The sequence below is a fragment of the Plectropomus leopardus genome, chromosome 20 (genome assembly GCF_026936395.1).
Source record: "Plectropomus leopardus strain MGB_pleo_1.0 chromosome 20, ASM2693639v1, whole genome shotgun sequence".
Taxonomy (NCBI): domain Eukaryota; kingdom Metazoa; phylum Chordata; class Actinopteri; order Perciformes; family Serranidae; genus Plectropomus; species Plectropomus leopardus.
In genome coordinates, this window is record NC_142195.1 from 29,851,842 (window position 1) to 29,871,520 (window position 19,679).

General features: G+C 40.7%; 3 protein-coding genes across 4 annotated transcripts in view; 1 reads left to right on the forward strand and 2 right to left on the reverse strand.

Moving 5' to 3' along the window:
* kctd9b (potassium channel tetramerization domain containing 9b) overlaps positions 1-3,026 on the reverse strand; it is a 7,773-nt gene extending 4,747 nt beyond the window's left edge. Inside the window, exons 1-6 of one of the 2 annotated variants that reach the window (XM_088070939.1) lie at positions 2,314-3,026; positions 2,036-2,157; positions 1,127-1,170; positions 946-1,039; positions 562-620; positions 347-475 (exon numbers count right to left, since the gene is read on the reverse strand). In XM_088070939.1, coding sequence (XP_087927065.1) covers positions 347-475; positions 562-620; positions 946-1,039; positions 1,127-1,170; positions 2,036-2,157; positions 2,314-2,361 — 496 coding nt within the window. In that variant the 5' untranslated portion in view covers positions 2,362-3,026. The remainder of the gene's footprint in view (positions 1-346; positions 476-561; positions 621-945; positions 1,040-1,126; positions 1,171-2,035; positions 2,158-2,313) is intronic. The other variant, XM_088070938.1, reaches the window with a different exon arrangement.
* Positions 3,027-3,165: 139 nt separating this feature from the next.
* On the reverse strand, positions 3,166-9,861 carry marchf5l (membrane-associated ring finger (C3HC4) 5, like). Its single transcript, XM_088070940.1, has 7 exons — positions 9,719-9,861; positions 8,400-8,477; positions 7,544-7,746; positions 6,712-6,842; positions 6,413-6,584; positions 5,463-5,629; positions 3,166-5,364 (listed from the first exon to the last, which is right to left on the reverse strand). Exons 2-7 carry the CDS (start codon positions 8,426-8,428, stop codon positions 5,200-5,202), a joined length of 867 nt encoding a protein of 288 aa, XP_087927066.1. The 5' UTR covers positions 8,429-8,477; positions 9,719-9,861; the 3' UTR covers positions 3,166-5,199.
* A 1,626-nt stretch (positions 9,862-11,487) lies between these two features.
* Positions 11,488-19,230, forward strand: actr1b (actin related protein 1B). Its single transcript, XM_088071425.1, has 11 exons — positions 11,488-11,681; positions 14,123-14,187; positions 14,498-14,573; positions 15,339-15,464; positions 15,589-15,713; positions 16,208-16,424; positions 16,587-16,679; positions 16,764-16,938; positions 17,036-17,097; positions 17,619-17,659; positions 18,216-19,230. The coding sequence occupies exons 1-11, from the start codon at positions 11,634-11,636 to the stop codon at positions 18,316-18,318; spliced, it is 1,131 nt and encodes a 376-aa protein (XP_087927551.1). The 5' UTR covers positions 11,488-11,633; the 3' UTR covers positions 18,319-19,230.
* The last annotated feature ends 449 nt before the right edge of the window (positions 19,231-19,679 follow it).

Consider the following 19,679-nt stretch of genomic DNA (forward strand, 5'->3'; position numbering starts at 1 on the left):
GCCTTTTCTCAGATTTCAGGACATTTTTAGGATTTTCAGATGTTCTAGTATTTTTTGATGTTTATAGTATTTTAGGACATTTCTCAGATTTTTGGACACTGGTAGGATTTTAGGATGTTTTCATTATTTCAGGATATCTGTAGGATTTTAGGACATTTTTGGCATTTTAGGACATTAGTGTCTCAGCTGTGTCCTCTGTCGGGGGGTGTGGGGGATCCTTTTTTATTTCAAACTTGTTGGGGGGCCACCAGGGGCCCTATCAGGGGCCGGATTTGGCCCGCGGGCCGTATGTTGAGGACACTGACGTACTGTGATCTGTGACGTTATGAAGTGTGTGTTTTTTTACCCAGCAGGTTGATGCCCTCGTTGATGATGAGCTGTCCGTGTCTCAGGTAATTCAGGATGGGTTCAAAGTAATCCGGACTGCGGTCGATCAGGTACGCGCCCTGAGAGTCCCGCTTGTTCCCCCAAACGTCTGAAATCAGATCACGCGTTTCATCACAACGAGACGTCAAATCAAAGACATCGATGATTTGTGTTTGAGGTGAAAAGTGAGCTCACCTTTCTCTCTGAACATGTGGGCCAGCATGCTCTCAGGCTCCTTACTGACCAGCGTGCTCCTGACCACACACACATAATATATATATAACACTTAGAAATGAAACAAGACACACAAATAAATCATTTAAATTAAATAAATATTTAGGAAATTAAATTAAATTTAAAAAATTGCAAGACAACAATACAATTACATTATGTTAACAATCAGTCACATAAATATAATAAAAAAATAGAAATAAATAAAAAAGATTGCAAGACTAAAAATGACAAAAATATGTTAAAACATTAAAAAAAAAATTAAAATATAATGTAGAAACATAGAAAATAATACACAAAAAAATATTCTCAATTATCATTATTAGTATTATCAGTTATTATGTTTACCTGGTGGTGGTGAAGCAGCGTCCTCCGACGTTGAGCGTCAGCCAGTCAGTGTGAGTCTGGTCTTTTTCGGGGCCCGTGAGGTCGTCCTGAGGATCTGCACACAGGTGGAGGAGCTGCAGGACTTTCAAACGTTTACCTGTTCAAACTTTTCATTAAATCGATTTTTCTGCCTCAAACTGACCTTCAAACGAGTCTCCCTCTGAAACGTACAGCACGTCATCGTCTCTGCACACACAAACACACAGTCAGCAGTTCACACTCAGTAAGGGACGGTTCCTAATTTATGAGCGGGGGGCGGAGCAGAGACACCTCAAACCACCTTTAAGCACCGAGGAGACACTTTATTCTGGTTTAGAGGAGCAGCATACAACCAATCATGATTTGCAGATTTCTTTGAGGATTTTCGGTGATTTTTGGGGCGGCCTGTAGCTCAGTTTGTAGAGCGGGCGCCTCATAAATAAAGAGGCGGGGTTTGTCTCCAGCCTGCGGCGCTTTGCTGCATCTCATCTTCTCTCCTCCGTTCAGGATCAAACCGTCCGATACAGAATGAAGGCAAAAGCCGTAAAAATAATCTTTTTTTTGTGATTTCTAAAGAATTTTTTTTTTTTTTTACATTTCATTGTTGTTCTTTTTTTCCTTTAAAAATGTTAAACATTTTGGTAAAAAATATATATATATATTTGGTGATTCTTAAAGACAACGTTGTGCAATGTTTTTTCAAATTTTGGCCATTTTTTAAGAAAACATTTTGGTAATTTTCTGGCTTTGTTTTTTTTTTTCTTTACAATTTTGGGTGATTTTTAAAGAAAACATTTTGGTGACTTTTTTTTTAAAGGGGGGCGATTTATTTTCTTTCAATTTTTTGGGAGATTTTTAAATGGGGACATTCTCCTTCCCTTCATTTTAGGGTTTGTATTGATTATTTATGTATGTATTATCATTATTTATGATGGCGCGTGTGGGATATTTGTGCTCTCGTGTACGTTTGTTTGTAAATGTTTCAGTGAAATAACGCTGTGAAAAAGGCCATGACATTAATGATCATTGATAATGATATTGATCTCGGTGTTGCCGTGTTTCGGTCCCGCACCTGATGAGGGTGATGTCATCGATCAGGCCGCCGTTCCCGTTATAAACACTGGAGGCTCTGATTCCCAGTTTGACGGAGGCCACCGACAGCAGGTCCTCCAGAGACCCGTACACGGCCACCACCTGCCCGGGAACACCGACAGCACGCGTCAGCTCCCGGTAACTCACCGGAAATCACACACCTCTAGCTGTTAGCAGCTAGCGGCTAACGGGAGCTAAACAAACCGTTTGTTTGCGGAAAAACGCGCCGGTTTCGCGGGTTTTTCCTCCGTTTCTTACCTTTCCGTTAGAGGAGGTTCCGTTAACGAACAGCGTGACTCTTCTCATGGCAGAACAAGTGAGAAACCCGCTCCACAGCTCCCACAGCTCCCACAGCGCCCAGTTTCACACTTTAAAACACACTTTGGGCAACAGTCTCCTTCCTGTTTCTTCTCCGCCCAAACAACGAGTGAAGCGGAATCAGCCAATCAGCGCCTTAGATCGAAAAGCAACAGCCAATCAGTGAAGCGATTGGGCGGGACCTCCACAGCCCTGCAAAGAATCACAAAATCTCTATTTTATTTTATTTTATTTTATAATATTTTGCTTCAGAATAAATGTTCATTTATTTTATTCTTGTTTTATTTTATTTATTTTTTAAATGTATTTATTTACTTCAGGATTACTTTTCGTTTTATTTTTATTCTTGTTTGACTTTCTTTTATTCATTTTATTTTTTATGTATTTAATTGGGTTTTTTTTTTTTTACTTCAGGATTACTGACTATTTTTTTTTCTTTTTAAACTTCTTTTTAACGTTCATTTCATTGTTTCAGGATTAGTTCATTTTGTTTTTCATGTTTTTATTAATATTATTTATTTGCTGCATGATTATTGGTCATTATTTGTATCCTTTTTTACATGTCCAAAATAAATAAACATATTAAATAAAAACATCAAAGAGGGAAATATTGTACTTTTTAATGCACTGTTTATCTGATCAGTTTAGTTACTCTGCAGATTCAGAGCAGTAATACAAAATGTAATTTAAGAAAAATTAAAAAAGATAAGCCACCCTAAAACAAAATGCGGATATCTCAGAAGTGGAGCCGTTTATAAATAAAAATTAAAATTAAAAAGAAATATGACTCACTTGCTTTAAAAAAAACTTTATTAAGCAAATAATTCACCCCGACATAAAATAAGTGCTTTTTTTTGCAAACACATGATTTCAAGGAAACTGTGCAATTAAAATCCCAGAGCAATTTCATTTGGCAAAAGCAGAGGACGTCTTTTTTCAAGAAAAATTTAAAAAATAAAGGATTTCTCAGCCTTTCGGTGACCAGAAACTCCTGCTTTGCTTTTCTAACCCCAACAATAAGAAATTTATATCTATTATTATTTCTATTTTAAATAGCACAAATCTCTTCAAACTTAAAATCTCAAACTTTTATTTTTACTGAAAATATTTCATAAATCTATTTACCTCGAGAGGACGTGCAAACAAACAGACAAAACCAAAAAACCCTCAAAAGAGTCGTGTGCAAAACACTCCAGCATCCCAAAATTCAGTCTGCAGGCGACGCATTCAGCAGGTCAAAATACTCAAAGCTTTGAGCGTGTGAGCGTTCAAAGCTTCCAACGCTGAAGTCGGCCGCGTTAAATAAAAGGGAGCAAAAAAGGGACAAAAACTTGTTTTGATTTAAGCGTTGGGGGGCAAATTTTTATCTATTAAATTAAAGAAAAAGATGCAATAAAGTGTAAACTGCGAATCACCGCGGTGTTACAGAGCAGAGTTTATAAATCTGCTTTTGTTGAGTGAAAACGCTTCAAAAAAGGCACAAAAAGGACGACAGTAATTTACCGTCTTAAGGCTCAACGTGAGAATAACGCACAGAAATCCACGTTATTGAGTCTCAGAGCGCGCACGTGCTCGTGCACTCAAGACGCAGCAGCTCAGTCTTCACTTATTTAATTACTGATTTTAATTAACCCTTTAGGGCCCGCTTTAATGTCACACACACTCGTATCGCTCTGCGCGAATTTTCAAAATCAAGCTCTAAAAATATTTTACATTCATATGATTTTCTACTTTCATAAGTTTATTTTTAAACCAACATCAGCCTCAATAATAAATATCAAACATACATTCATTTTCAGAATTTTAACCCTTTAAATGCCTGGTTTTTGTCATGATGCCACAATGTTTTAAATGAAAAAAACACACCAAAATTTTTATTTTAATACACTAAGCAAATGTGATAAACAGAAAGGCGTCTTATTTAGACTTCCAGAGAACGAGGTTTTTGGGTGAAATAACGACCGACTTCTGCTGCTGATTCCCTCCAACACTCGTGAGACGGCGTTTGTCGTTTAACCCTTTGAAACCTGACGTGACGTCGTTGTTTACGTATTTAATCCTGAGGTGAGATTTCTTTCAAAAACATCTGAGAAAAAAAGCAACAAGCAGCTTAGACAGAAATGTTCCACAAACTGCAAGAAATTAGTAGATTTAGACAATTATTTTTAAAAAAAACAGCTCAGGAAAAAGTATATTTTATAATTATCATAATTACATTTTTAATAATTCTATAATTTTAAGCACTTTTTGCAAAGTTTGGTTTGTCTTGTTTTTTTTAATTTATCCATTTTTCAGTTAATTTTCTTGCATTTTTTTACTACTTTCTTTCTATTTTTTGCGTGATTTTTCTTCCGTTGCTCGTTGCTATCTTCCCACGTTTTTAAAAGGAATCGAACTTTTTCTGCTGAAGTTTCAAAGAGTTTAGGAATCAGAAAAGTGCTGAGTCGACTGTGACGCGGTGACGTGAGCGCATGTCAACGCATCCCGACCAAAAACACGTCTGAGCCGATTTCTGATTTCCGTCCACAAAAGTTCAGGTGTGTTTGGTTATTTAGGCACCGTTTTAAAAGATAAAGGCAACGATTCAGATTTTAAAAATGTCTTCAAGTAGTTTTTGTCATTTAAGGCTGAGAGGGACACGAGAGGACGCCGGCGTTTAACCAGAGTCGGCGAGTTTTCGGTCGTCTAAAATAAACTAAACAGACTTTGACCCTCACTCAGACTCACCTTCGCTCTCAAACATCGACCTTCTGCTTTGTGTGTTTTTTGGGTGAAATTCATTCTGATTTTGTCCCACGGTTTTCTGTCCTCTCCTCGTGGGTAAAACTATTCGTTGCCGCTGTCCTCCGTGTCCTCGTCTCCGTCCTCGCTCTGTCCGTCTCTGTCTCTCTGCGGGTAGTTGAGGATGTGTCTGCTGGCCTGAATGACGCACTGCTGCTGTTTGAAATAAATCTTCAGCGCTCCTTTGATCAGCACGAACGCGATGCCTCCCTGCAGAGACACAAACACAAAGACGACTGGAGACGTGAAGACGACACTAATTTAAGAAAGACTTTACAGAGAGTCTCGCGGACGGGACGCATATTCACCAGCACAGTGCGCTGGAGGTCAGAGGGCATCCGTCCAAACAGCAGCCGTCCCACCAGGCTGGCGACGGACGGGAAGACGAGCGCTCCGCAGAGAGTCCGCGACACAGACAGGTGATCTCCTGCTCCGAGTCCGTCCACGGGGACTCTGGACAGGTAACGGCTGCCACCTGGTTCATACGAGACGCGACAATAATAACAGACTTTATTTATAACGCACTTTGAAACAAATCTCAAAGTGCTTCAAGATAAAAACATCAAAACATAAACAAGAACCAAATTAAAAGATTAAAAAATGTTTGAAAGTCAGAAATCAGTCAAAAATATAAACTTATCAATACCAAAAATACACAAAAATATACTTCAAATTCAAAAAAACAAAATAGTTTGGTGAAGAGTAAACGTGAAATTAATGAATAAATGAAAAACATTTCTTCTGCATCTAGTAAATGTAACTTTATGTGTAACACGGAGTCATTTCTTCATATCAATAAAGTTTTATGTCTTCCTTTTTATTTGATATTATTCTATTTTATTTATGTGTATTTTTTCCAAACTAATAAAGTTTTATGTCTTCTTTTTAGTTTTACTTTTCCAGTATGTACTTTTTATTATTGATCAAGTTATATGGCTTTTATTTTATTTTTTAGTGTTTTCTTTTCACATATTTTTCATATTGGGGAAATTTTATTTCTTCTATTTTATTTTGTGTTTTTTTCATATTAATAAAATTTTATGTTTTTTATTTTTTATCATTTTAATCTATTTTCAAGATTTTTTTCATTAAAAAGTTTATGTCTTCTTTTTAATTTTATTATTTCATTCAAATTTCTCTTCATGGATTTTTTCATACTGATGAAGTCATATGTTTGTGCGTGGCGTGGCGTGGCGTGGCGTGGCGTGGCGTGGCGTGGCGTGGCGTGGCGTGGCGTGGCGTGGCGTGGCGTGCGTACCTGTGTGGAGCTTCCCTCTGCAGGAGTACCTCTGCCACAGCCGGACGATGTAATCCTCCCAGCGGATCATCTTGCCGAGCACCAGCAGCACGGGGATGGTGGGCAGCCCCATCAGCAGGAAGAGCGGGTCGGCTCGCTCCATCACGTACAGACCCTTCTTATGTCCCACCACCTGCACACACACGTCATCAGCACAACAACAACAACAACAACAACAACAACAACAACAACAACACCACAGGTGAAAACACGGCGGCGCTCTCTGGGTTCAACACTCTGTCTAAAGGAGGACGTCTTACCTGCATGACGGTCACGGCTCCGTACGTGACGGCGGACCAGTAGACGGTGCCGATCACCACCCCGACAGCAGCGAAGGGACTGGCCCGGGACAGAGCTCTGTCCACCTGCTGCAGGAAATACACCAACGGGCCTGAGGACAGACAACACACACACACTGAGAGGACAAACCTGAGTCTCTCTTAATGTCAATAAACCCTAAAAAAACAAGCACAGTGTGTGTGTGTGTGTGTGTGTGTGTGTGTGTGTGTGTGTGTGTGTGTGTGTGTGACGTCTCCTCTTCCTCCACTGTTGTTAAAACACATCAGTGAGCCGCACTAAACTCGTAAAAGCTGATCTGTAAATACAGAAATGTGGAGGTAAATATGAAACTGAATCTGACACTGAACGTTAAAACACCTGTAAAGAAATGAGGTGTGAGCTGTTGTCTTTTTAACTTCCTGTTTTATTTGTTTGTTTGTTTTTTAAGTTATATTTAATTGTTTTGTTTTGTGTCCTCATATTCAGCCTGAGATCGTCACGTTCGCAGTGACGTCACCTCGACTTCCTGTCGGGAGCCGAAATGCAAACGTCTGATCTGAGTTCAGCAGCATTTTCTGACTCGTATTTCAAATATGTATTTCAATGTCTTTTGAGTATTTTGTAATTGTTTAAAATAATTACGATTACTTCAGATTTTCTGCAGATATTTTTAAAAAACTCAAAATATTTTCTTTTGATTCCTTAAACATAAAAACCCAGACGAGGTCAGCCTTCGGGCTCAGAGTCTTCTCTCTCTGCGTAGAGTCCATACGCGTCTCTTTTTCCCCTGACGGGTGTTTTGACGTCGCTCACCCATCTTGGGGAAGGTGATGTGGTACTCGGTGCCGCACTGCGGGCAGCTGACGGCCCCCTCGCTGTTTCCTTTCTGCTTCTCGTCCAGCCAGCGCTGCAGACACGACTGGTGGATCCATTTGGTGCAGCCTTTACACCTGCAGGGGCTCACCCACTCTGCACTGTGGTCGTCCCGCTCTGTGGCAAAACACACCCAGCAGTGTCTGCACGCACACACACACACGCACGCACGCACGCACGCACGCACGCACGCACGCACGCACGCACACACACGCACACACACACGCACACACACGCACACACACACACAATTCACAGTAACAATAAAGTTAGTCTCCATAAGGTGTCAGAGTGAATAAAACAGCATCACAGGAGCCAGAGGAGGATCCCCAGCTGAGACACTGATGTCCTAAAACCTGAAAAATGTTCTGAAAACCTAGGATCATCCTAGAATCACAGAAATGTCCTACAATATAATACATTTCCTAAAACCTGAGAAATGTCCTAAAATCCAGGAAGTGTCCTAAATCCTAACAATGTCCTAAAATCTGAGAAAACCAAAAAATGTCCTAAAATTCTTTAAAAAAATCTTAAAACCCTTGAAACATCCTAAAATCCCAGTGATATCCTAAAATCGTACAAACATCCTAAAGTCATCCCTAAATCCAAGAAATGTCCCTCATATTCCTGCAGAAAAGCTCATAAACACAGTAAAAATGAAGAATTTCATTCATGCTGCAACCAGCATCAAAAAATGCATCAACACAGTTAATGAATCTTCGTGTTTTTCGTAAAACTCAGATTTAATCGCTACAAAGACTCGGACATGACGTGCACGCGGAGGACGGGCTCTTACTTCTCAGGCTGCTCCTCGGCGAGGGCCATGGTGCTGAACCGGCTGACCTCTCCTCGATGTTACCATGAACCCATCAGACTGCAGACGGCACCGGAGACAAGCACCCCACACACACACACACACACACACACACACACACACACACACACACACACACACACTATAACGTCTCGGTGTAATGAACCAGTACACTGAGTCAAATACTGTACCTGAAACTGCACTTAAAGATAACACCGGTACATCAAATGTCACCTGATGAATGTGCGTCGATACTTTCTCTCTTCGTCTGACTGTGTCGGTATAATCCTGAGATTCTTAGGACGATGTGAAATAAAGTCTTATCAGGATATTTTTTTCATATCAGTCGATATCGATATTTATCGCGATACACATCAAATCAGTGTTTCTGTGGAGCTTAAAGGTTCCTCTGACTCCTCAGTGAGATATGAAGATATCATCAGGTTCATTTAGGTTAAATATTTATTTTCTGTCAGACATTGAACATGACAAATATACTGTAGAGCAGCATCACCAGCTGGAGGACCTATTCTACTAAAACTCACAGAGGTCCAGGTACTAAAATGTCCTCCCAGCAAAGGTCCGAGCCTCAAACCTAAAATCAATATCACCATTAATGAACATTTTACTTTGATTAATGAACGATTAGTTTTCTTTTTTGTGGTTTGTTTTTTGCCCTCATAGTTCACTGACACAGTGTCATGTGACCATGGTGCGTTACACTGTAATAAACATATGATTTATTATTATTTATAAACTTTCCAGCATTATATCAAAATGAAAAGCTCCATCTGAAACAAACTTATTGAAGCACTTTAATAATAATAATAATAATAATAATAATAATAATAATAATAATAATAATAATAATAATAGGTTGGCTTATTATTGTTCCATCAGTGGGTACTCCTTAATTTGAAGATATTGTTAAATATTGCTCCATTTGTACTTTTGATTCAAGTATCTCAGTACTTTTACAACACTACAGCTGAAACTAAAGTAGTCCCAAAATAAATCCTTCACAGTCCGACGTTTGTGTCCAAATGTGAGCTGAGACACAGCAGTGAGACCCGGGCGGACACCGCGCCGGAGCCCCGCGGGTCAGCCGTCAGCCCCCCCCCCCTCAGTTATCTGATGGTTTTATGTCGTTTGGTCACTTTTAGGAAACAAACTCTGAAGCTAACAGCTAACTTTAGCTCCACGTTCAGCTAATGAGCGACAGCTAATCGAAGTTAAACTCTCATATTTAAAGTGTCAGTTATTAAAACAGCCGCGCGACGATAAATAAAACCAGCACGTACCTGAAACACGAGGAAACATCCGGATAAAATGATGTTTATTCTGTTCGGCCCGCGTCTGTTAGCTGTGCTCTGTTAGCCTGTTAGCTACAGCAGGCTAGCTCAGCTGTTAGCTGCGCTCTGATTGGTCGGCGGCTGTGACGTTTATGCTGCATTCAGGGCGCGTGGGAAAAACATGACGTTAGAGCTTCCGGTTTAAAAATATTTTTTGATTACACGTGCATTATTACACATCTCGAAACAAATAAAAAAATACTAAATATTGTGATGAAATGAAATTTAAAAAGCATTTTCATTTTGCTTAACTATGAAATTCAGTATTTACATTTAATTTTTCTGTCAGTATTTACAGAAGTTAATGAAAATGAATTCAAATTTATAAAATTAATGAATGAAATTGATTTTAATGTCGCAGTGGGGACATTTTGTAAAGATATGCGAGAAAAATGTAAAAAGTAAACATGCTCCAGATTAAAATCGTGATAGTTAACAGAAATAATAATAATAATAATAATAATAATTTAAAAATATAATGATGATTATTATCATTATTATTATTATTATTACTATAATGATCAATACATGAGGCTACATATCATCTTATGTATTGGATATTGTTATATTGTGATAAAATAAATGGCTTTTTTCCTGATTGTAAAGGTTGCATTACAGTAAAATGATGTATTTTTCTCAACTCATCAGACAGTTGTACTTGTTTAATTGTTTGTATTTACCCCCTCAGTTATTATATCTGCATTATGAATAATCAAAATGGAATTGTGTTAATATTTTAAAAGTATCAACAGTCTGTCCAACAATACTGTGGCACCAAAGAGGGAATTTGGTCAAAAAATAAAAATAAATGAAAAATGTAACATTTGGTTCTGTTTACCAGGTGAAGCATTAATAAAGTGCTTTCGATGAGATTTAAAAATATTGAGATATATAATCTGTATCAAGGTATAGCCTAAAATTATAACATATCACCCAAACTTAATTTTTACCATATTTTTATTGGAACATTTTCTCTTCTATATTTAAGTTCTTGAGTGCTGCAGTACTTTGTCACATTATTATTATTAATTATTTTGTATTTTTATTGGCATTATTATGAACTTTAAAAAAAAAGATTACTATTATTATTATTATTATTATTATTATTATTATTATTATTATTATTATTATTATTAATTCGTTGTTGTTTTTAAATAGCATTATTTTAAGCATTTTTTATTATTATTATTATTATTATTATTATTATTATTAGCATTATTGTGTCTTGGGTTTTTTCTGTTTTTACGTTTATCTGCATGTTTTTTCTCGTCATTGGTGTCTGTATTTTCACAGAGGCAGTTGTAAACCGTCAGTAAAAGTCAGTAGAGTGTGAGCTGTCGGTGCTGAGGATGAGAATAAAGCAGTAAAGTTGAACTGGGCCGTTTTTCTGTCACAAAGAGCTGCCGCTGAGGCTGTTGCTGCCGCTGCCGCTGAGGCTGTTGCTGCTGCTGCCGCTGCTGCCGCTGCCGCTGCCGCTGCTGCCGCTGCCGCTGCTGCCGCTGCTCCTGCTGCTCCTGCCGCTGCCGCTGCTGCCGCTGCTCCTGCTGCTCCTGCCGCCGCCGCTGCTGCCGCTGCTGCTGTCTGACACAAAGATGCTGCTCCCTCTGCCTGACAGCCACAGCGCGTGGCTCCGCGGTGAGGCGCCGTGATTGGCTCCGGCTCCTGTCAGTCACGCGAGCCTGGCTGTGATTGGCTGGCAGCGCCGTCAGTCGGGGCGGCGCCGCGGCGGTGTTGTTGTGTCCCGGCAGAGCAGCGGAGCGGACTCACTGCGCCTTTCTTCGCTCTTTTACATGATTAAAACACTCACGCGGGGACGAAGACGCGCGCGGACCGACAGAAACACACCTGAAGCACACAGCCCGTCATGGAGTCATATGACATTTTAGCTAATCAGCCCGTGGTGATCGATAATGTGAGTATGATGATGTCATTCATCCACACCCTAACGAGGCCGCTGGCTGGGAGCGGCGGCTCGCTGCTAGCGGCTAGCTGCTAACACAGAAAACCTGCTCGCTCCCGCTCGCTTTTACTAAATGTGCTCAAGTTATTAACGTGATCTGACTGTGTTTCAGCTCAGTTAGCTCCAGCTGTTAATATAAGTGCTGTCCCCGTCCCTGTCTGTCCCCGGAGACAGCGCCGGCTAAAGCTGCGGCTAGCTGAGCGGCTAGCTGAGCTCCGGCTCCTGAATGCTAGCTGATGGAGCTGCTTTATTACGATTTATTAACGATAAACAACCAAAACTAACAACTGAGCTGTCAACAAAAACAAACACCGTCTCTCCAGGATGATCAGCTGTGTGTGTGTGTGTGTGTGTGTGTGTGTGTGTGTGTGTGTGTGTGTTAGAGATGTTAGCATCATAATCATCATCTAATGAGCTAATGTGTCATATTCTGTAACGTTACCACTGTAATCAGTAAGTATTCAGATCCTTTACTGCAGTACAAATACTCACAAACCTGTGGAAATACTACACTACAAGTCCATCTCCTGCAGTCATATTATATATTATATATTATATATTTAAGTGCAGTGTCATGTTGGTTGTCTTTACAGTATGTCTACCACAGGGAGTCTGCAGGTTAATAAGACCTAAAATGTCTTAATTTTATGAACTTTAGGCCTGAAATGTTATTAAACATTATAATATATTTAATAACATTTTATCCAATCTTTAATTTTTTATTGATGTTGCAAATCTTTAAACCATCACACTTACTAAAATACTTTCTTTTCTGTCTTAATACTTCACAAAATGTAGAATTCACTATAATAACCATATTCTACATAAATCCTGCAATGCTTGAATTTAAAAATAGATTTGTCCAAAAAACAGTTAAAAATTTAGACAAAACTTACTTTTAAAAGGTCTTAAAAAGCGTTAAATGTAAGAGTCTGATACCTGTAGACACGCTGCGACAAGGACTGATCAATTTAAAGATATTATATCAGCATATGAAACTGTCATCTTAGATACTGGATATTATTGTGTTGTGATATGAAGTAATTGTGTTTTTTCCTGATTTGAAAGGCTGCATTATAATAAAATGAAGTGCTTTTCTCAGACACTTAATATTTGGTTTTATTCATCAGTTAATATATCTGCATGACTAATGATTATTGATCAAAAAATGGAATTGTGGTAATTTTTTAAAAGTACAAACAGTCATTCCTACAATACTGTCACATGAAAGAGGGATTTTGTTAAAAAATATTACATGTTATAATAATACTTTGGGGGCTCTGACGGGAGCATTTATTGGGATCTGAGGCCGTTAACGTTTTCCCCGTTAGGACGGTTTATCTGACATTACGTAAAGCCGTGAAATGTTTGGACATATTTTTCGGTAGGACTATGTTTGGTGGCTAAAATCTGACTTGTTGCCGCCCTCGTCCTCAGCAGAACATCGCTCAGCTTCATTTCCCGCCTCTGCAAACGGCTGCCGGATGTTGTCAACGTCACACGACGCATTTTGACATTTTGGCGTCACTGAAAAACACTCTGTTAGTGAGCAGAGCTGCAGATCTGCTGTCATGTTACCATGACGATGCTGTAAACCGAAAACATTACAGATCCGAAACCTCACCTGACGGCTCAGGTGGAATTTAACCAAATACATTTACTCAAGTATTTTAGTTAAGTTTACTTTGAGGTACCTGTACTTTACTTTAGTCTGCACTTTTCGTCACACTATACACTTAAACTCCACCTCACTTTTTAAGGTATTATTATAGTTTTTACTTTACTTCATTATCTAAAGTAGGGATGATAATTAATCAACGATCGATTACTCAGTTGTCAAGAATTTAACTGCAGACAGTTCGCTTACTCTTACTTTAGTCGGATATTAAATGCAGGGCTTTTACTCGTAACAGTATTTTTACAGTGTGGTAGCAGTACTTTTACTTGTGTAAAGGATCTGAATACTTCGTCCAGCATTATCTAAATGTGTGATCGTATTTAAATAAAAACTGTAGTATCTGATGAAGTTACACCGAAACATCTTCAGTGGATGTAAAGCTGAAAATTTGTGATGAAGTCACAGAATTTGTGCAGCATCAGTGTTTTGTGTCATTTTGATCCGTCTTTGAAAAACGACTCTTTTCTTTAGTTGGGATGAAAATCGGAGCAGAAACAGACTTCAGCTGTTATAATTTCCTCGTGGTGACGGTGAAGACAAAGTAGTCCTTGATTTGGGGCGATGTGGGGCCGAGTGTTTCTGTCGAGTGTGACCGCCGGCGGCTTCGGGCCGAGTCTCATGACCTCGCTCTCTGCTCGCAGATTAAAACTCTGCAGCTCGGAGTTCGGCCCAAACCCTGTGATGATTCAAACGTCATGTCCCTCTGTCTCTGCAGGGCTCGGGCGTGATCAAGGCTGGCTTTGCAGGAGACCAGATCCCCAAATACTGCTTCCCCAACTAGTAAGTGTCCTCTGACCACGTAGGTCAGGGTTACTTTCAGGTACTTTTAAAATGTGTTTTATGTTGATGTTTATGTTACGTTTAGAGCTTCAGTGCAAATTGTGACCTTTTATTGCACATTTCTTCAAAATCAAAATTTCCATCAAATCATGTAGAAATTTTCTTCCTTTTCATTATTTTTTTCTTTTTCTTCTTTAATGTGGTTATTTTGTCTCTTGTATGTGAATATTTAATAATAAATATTATTATTATTTTATAATATTTATTTCTAACGTGTGTGTGTGTGTGTGTGTGTGTGTGTGTGTTACAGTGTGGGGCGTCCTAAGCATGTGCGCGTGATGGCGGGCGCCCTGGAGGGAGACCTCTTCATCGGACCGAAGGCGGAGGTAACACGCGCATCAGTTTCTAAATTTATCCAGAAAACACAGTAAAGATTCTTCCAGTTAACGTCCCGAGGACATGAAGTACAATGTGTACTTTTACTCAGAAATCTGACTTCAGATGCGGCTCAGATTTAAAGGGGAAGTTTGGAGTTTAATCCGGCTGCAGTGAAACCTTCAGACTCCGGAGGTGGAGTGTAACTAAGTACATTTACTCAAGTACTGTACATAGGTACAGATTTCAGGTACTTGTACTTCACTTGAGCCTTTTCATCTCACTTTATACTTTCACCCCACTACATTTCAGAGGGAAATATTGTAGTTTTGACTCTGCTACATTGATCTGAAAGCTTTAGTTACAGGTTATTTATTTTAAAAGATTATTTATTACACATTATTTTGTGAGTTTTTCTCAATATTGGACTGATTTTAAAGTTCCTCACTAAGACATAAAACATGAGACAGATCCGGGTTACTACTCAATACTCTTTAACGTTGGGTTTTTAGGTTTATCGTGCAGGAAGTCACACAGTAACTCTGCTTAAAGGTGGCGTCCTTTGTTTCCGCCTTTATTGTGAAAGGATGTGACGTTTTGTGGGCGTTCATAAACGCAGACCGAATTAAAGGCGTACAAAGTGTCACATTAACAGCTGTGATGTGTGAGCCTGTCTACGTGACGTTAACGTTAAATCACGTTACCTCCTTGATCAGGAACTGTCGTTGTTTTCGTGTTGTTGATGATCACCTGACTGACGTCTCTCCGACCATCAGGAGCACAGGGGCTTGCTGTCGGTCCGGTATCCGATGGAGCACGGGATCGTGAAGGACTGGAACGACATGGAGAGGATCTGGCAGTACGTTTACTCCAAGGAGCAGCTGCAGACCTTCTCCGAGGAGGTGAGCTCCTCCTCCTGCTCCTCCTCCTGCTCCTCCTCCTGCTGCTCCTCCTGCTGCTCCTGCACGATAATAACGAGGTCGCGCGTCAGTCCGATGTGGTTTTTAAACGTCTGTGTGTTTGCAGCATCCTGTCCTGCTGACTGAGGCTCCTCTGAACCCCAGTAAGAACCGGGAGAAGGCTGCAGAGGTTTTCTTCGAGACCTTCAACGTTCCCGCGCTCTTCATCTCCATGCAGGCCGTCCTCAGCTTGTGAGTACATCACGCACGCCGCATGCTCGTTTAAAGCTCCGCCCTGCGCTTTAGTCATGTGATGTAGAGTTGGGTCGACTTCCAGTTTCAGGAGCTTAAACCGGTTTTTGTTTATGTGAAACCGGCTGAACGGACATTTGTGTTTATGACACGTTCTGGACATTTTTTTAAAGAGTTACCTGAGGCCACGTTTTCACGGAAAAAATAAGAACGAAAAATCTTTCTTATGTGTTTTTAAAACAGTCCACGTTTATATGATAACATTGTGAGACCGATGCCCGTCTGCACGGATTACCAAAAACAACGGAAACGCTGTCGTTTGCACGTCAGGCCAGTAGTGTAACTTTGTAATGGTAAGTGCGGCCGTGGCGCCGACGTCTCACAGGATCCGTGCATCGCCATGTTTTTTGTCGGCCAGCCCGGAGATAACGTAAAAAAGCCTCTGGGATTTGTCCATTGGATTCTGGGACGTGACCGTCCTCTGTGTCGTGCAGGTACGCCACAGGTCGCACCACAGGTGTTGTGTTGGATTCGGGGGACGGCGTGACTCACGTCGTGCCGATCTACGAGGGCTTCGCCATCCCACACTCCATCATGCGCGTGGACATCGCCGGGAGAGACGTGTCGCGGTATCTCCGCCTGCTGCTGCGCAAAGAAGGCTACAACTTCAACACCTCGGCAGAGTTCGAGGTGGTCCGCACCGTCAAAGAGGTGAGGCGCTCAGCGTGAGTCCGTTTGAAATGTTTCTTTTTTAAATGATTTTGTCTACGAGGTTTGTACGGTCTAAAACTAATTAAATGTGCAAATAGCAATTTCCAGTTCACAAGATTTCGGTGAATGAGCGTCTAATAAAAAGCGTCTCCCTCTCTGCAGAGAGCCTGTTATCTCTCTCTCAACCCTCAAAAAGACGAGACTCTAGAAACAGAGAAGGCGCAGTACGTTCTGCCCGACGGAAGCACTTTAAACGTGAGTTCAATATTTCTGAGTTTTCCTCGGCGAAAACCTCCTCCGTGTCCTGACCTCACGCCCTGAACGCGACCTCCTTTTCAGATCGGCCCGGCCCGTTTCCGCGCTCCAGAGCTGCTGTTCAGACCCGACCTGATCGGAGACGAGAGCTCGGGGATCCACGAGGTCCTGGCCTACGCCATCCAGAAGTCTGACATGGACCTGCGGCGCACGCTCTTCTCCACCATCGTGCTGTGCGGCGGCTCCACTCTGATCAAAGGTCGGTGTGCGGCGGTGACGGCGGGCGGCTGAAATGACGCTTCGCTGAGCGTCCGATGGACTCGGCGCACTCGCTGAATCTGTTTTTTGTGTTTTAGGTTTTGGGGAACGACTACTAACTGAAGTGAAGAAGCTGGCGCCCAAAGACGTGAAGATCAAGGTGAGTCCAGGTCCTGGTTTTGGTGTCAGCTGGATCTCACTGCGTCTCATTCACGCCTCCTCGCCGTTTTTCGCTCTAATTTTGTCTCTGAAGCCTGAAATCGACTTCTGAACGTGTTTAATTCCTGTAGTTTCGTTTTTGGCAGTTTAATAATTCTGTTTACTGTTTAATTTGCATTATTTCGGCCCGTTTACTCATGTTTTTGTGTCTAAGTGATTAACGGGAACAATAATTTATTATAATAAATAATAATAATTGAAGCGGTCCAGTATTGAGTGAGCAGCAGTGAAACCTGCAAAGATTTGACTTTAGTTTTCTCACTCGTGCTCGATCGTTCAAATAAGTAAAGTTTAGTTTGCATTGATGTATTTTCCCAATTTTTAATGTGGATCGCATCATTAAATCACCTCGACGCTCGTCTCTGCTGAACAGCAGGATCCAGCCGGATCCAGCGGACATTAAAATCATCGTATTTTAAATTCTTTATAAAAAATGTGTTTCTGTTTCTTTGTTCTGTCCAGATTTCCGCTCCTCAGGAGAGGCTCTACTCCACATGGATCGGGTAAGAATTCAGCTTTCAGAGCGCCGACTGTCTGACACGGAGCCACTAAACATGACAAGAGGGAGGAAAAAACAGAAAAATGAGATGGTGAAAGAAAAGGATGGTTAATAAAGGTTATAGTAGAAAAAAAAAATTTAGGTGCAAAAAATATTGAGATTTTGAGAAAAAAGTAATTAGGAAGTGAAAAATAAAAAGGAAGGCAAGAAAATAGATGTTGGAAAAAAAAATAGTAAAATGTGGAAAAATAAACAGATAAAAAGAAAGCAAAAAATAACACTAAGTTGGTGAAAAAACTACATGGAAAAAATGAGACGGTGAAAAATAATATTAAAAAATAAGAAAGCAGAAAAATAATAAGATGGTGGAAAAAATAGCTGGTGAATCTAAAAAGAAAAACGTTTGCAAAGAATGCAAAAGTTTTTTTTGTTTGTTTGTTTTTTCACGCATTGATTTTTTTCCACCATCTCATTTTCCTCCCTCATGTCCCTTCAGGGGCTCTGTAGTTTCTGGATACGCTTGATTAAAGTCGTAACGTGAGCGTCTCTCGTCCCGGCAGCGGCTCCATCCTGGCGTCGTTGGACACCTTTAAGAAGATGTGGGTGTCGAAGCGGGAATATGAAGAAGACAGAGCGCGTGCCATCCACAGGAAGACCTTCTAGGCGGAGCCGGCGCTCTGCCGACGCCCCCAGAACTGCCCTCAAATCCCCCGTCATCCTGTCGGAGACCCCTGCACCTGTCATCTCCGGGTACCTCTGCATCGTCCTTTATACCCTCCCCACTCCCGCTCCTGCTTCTGTCCTGCTCCCCCTCCAGAGAAACACTCGCAGTCATGTGATGGCGTTTCCATATGTACCTCCCCCTCTTCCTCTTCCTCTTCCTCCTCCTCCTCCTCCTCCTCCTCCTCCTCCTCCATGGCGCTCCTCCTGCTGCAGGACGCCTCCTTCCAAACACTCAGAGGGCCGTCAGGGTATCAGAGAGGGTCAGCACCGAGGACTCCTCCTGCAGGCCTCGCTTTCTATCATTTAGTCCACTCGAGTATTGGTATCGCTCTCTTGCCTACGAAGCTCTGCAAGATGTAGAATATCATGAAATAATGTCAAGAATTCTCAATGTTTTTGTTTTTTTTGCTACTGTTGAAATTTCCATTCCAGACCGAAGATTTAGATTTTTCTTTCATGTCCGTTTTGTAGAGTTTTTTTCTGCCCTGGATTAGTTCGTAGGGGACGAAGGTTTGGTAGCAGTACTGTGTGTGTGTATATATATATATACATATATATATATATATATATATATATATATATATGTATATATATGTGTATATGGTGCTGGAGTCAGCGAGCAGGTGGAAAAGGTAAAGATAACCACTGTATTCTGCATCTGGCCCAAACTGCACGGTTTCCACCTGGCAGCAAAGAGTTAACACGGTTAATTTATCAAAAGATACTGATTGATCTTTTCTGTCATTATTACCAATGAAATGTTTCTACATGAACGTGACGTCACGTGTTTGTGTCGAGGAAAGTGTCGGCTTTTTGTCTCAGCTGACGGGATTAAAGCTAAGTCGAAAAATGCCTTGATTATTATTTTGATTTTCTTTTGAAATCCATCTCTGGGTTCCACGTTTACAGCAGCCAGGATGCACTGAGAGGAGAAATCAGATGATTTCAGCCCGAGTTTTATTCTTTTAATTCCTAAAACTTCACACATCAGAGGAAGCAGCACGAGCTCAAAGATTTCAAAATAAAACTTCACAGAAATCATCCATAACAGTCGTCTCAGACGGCCAAATTATTGATTCCAGGTCCGTGTGTGCGTGACGGTCTGCTTTGGTCCGTGTGACGAAATGTCGTCATCTTACCAAGTTCAAGAGATCGTGTGTAGAAGATCTGCATGCTGTTAACCCTTTCAAACCTGGATCAACACTTTATTTTTGCTGTTTTCAGATGCCTCTCACAAGCTAATTTAACCCTTTGAAACTTCAGTGAATTGGTTTGATTTCTTTAAAAAAAAAAAAAAGGTG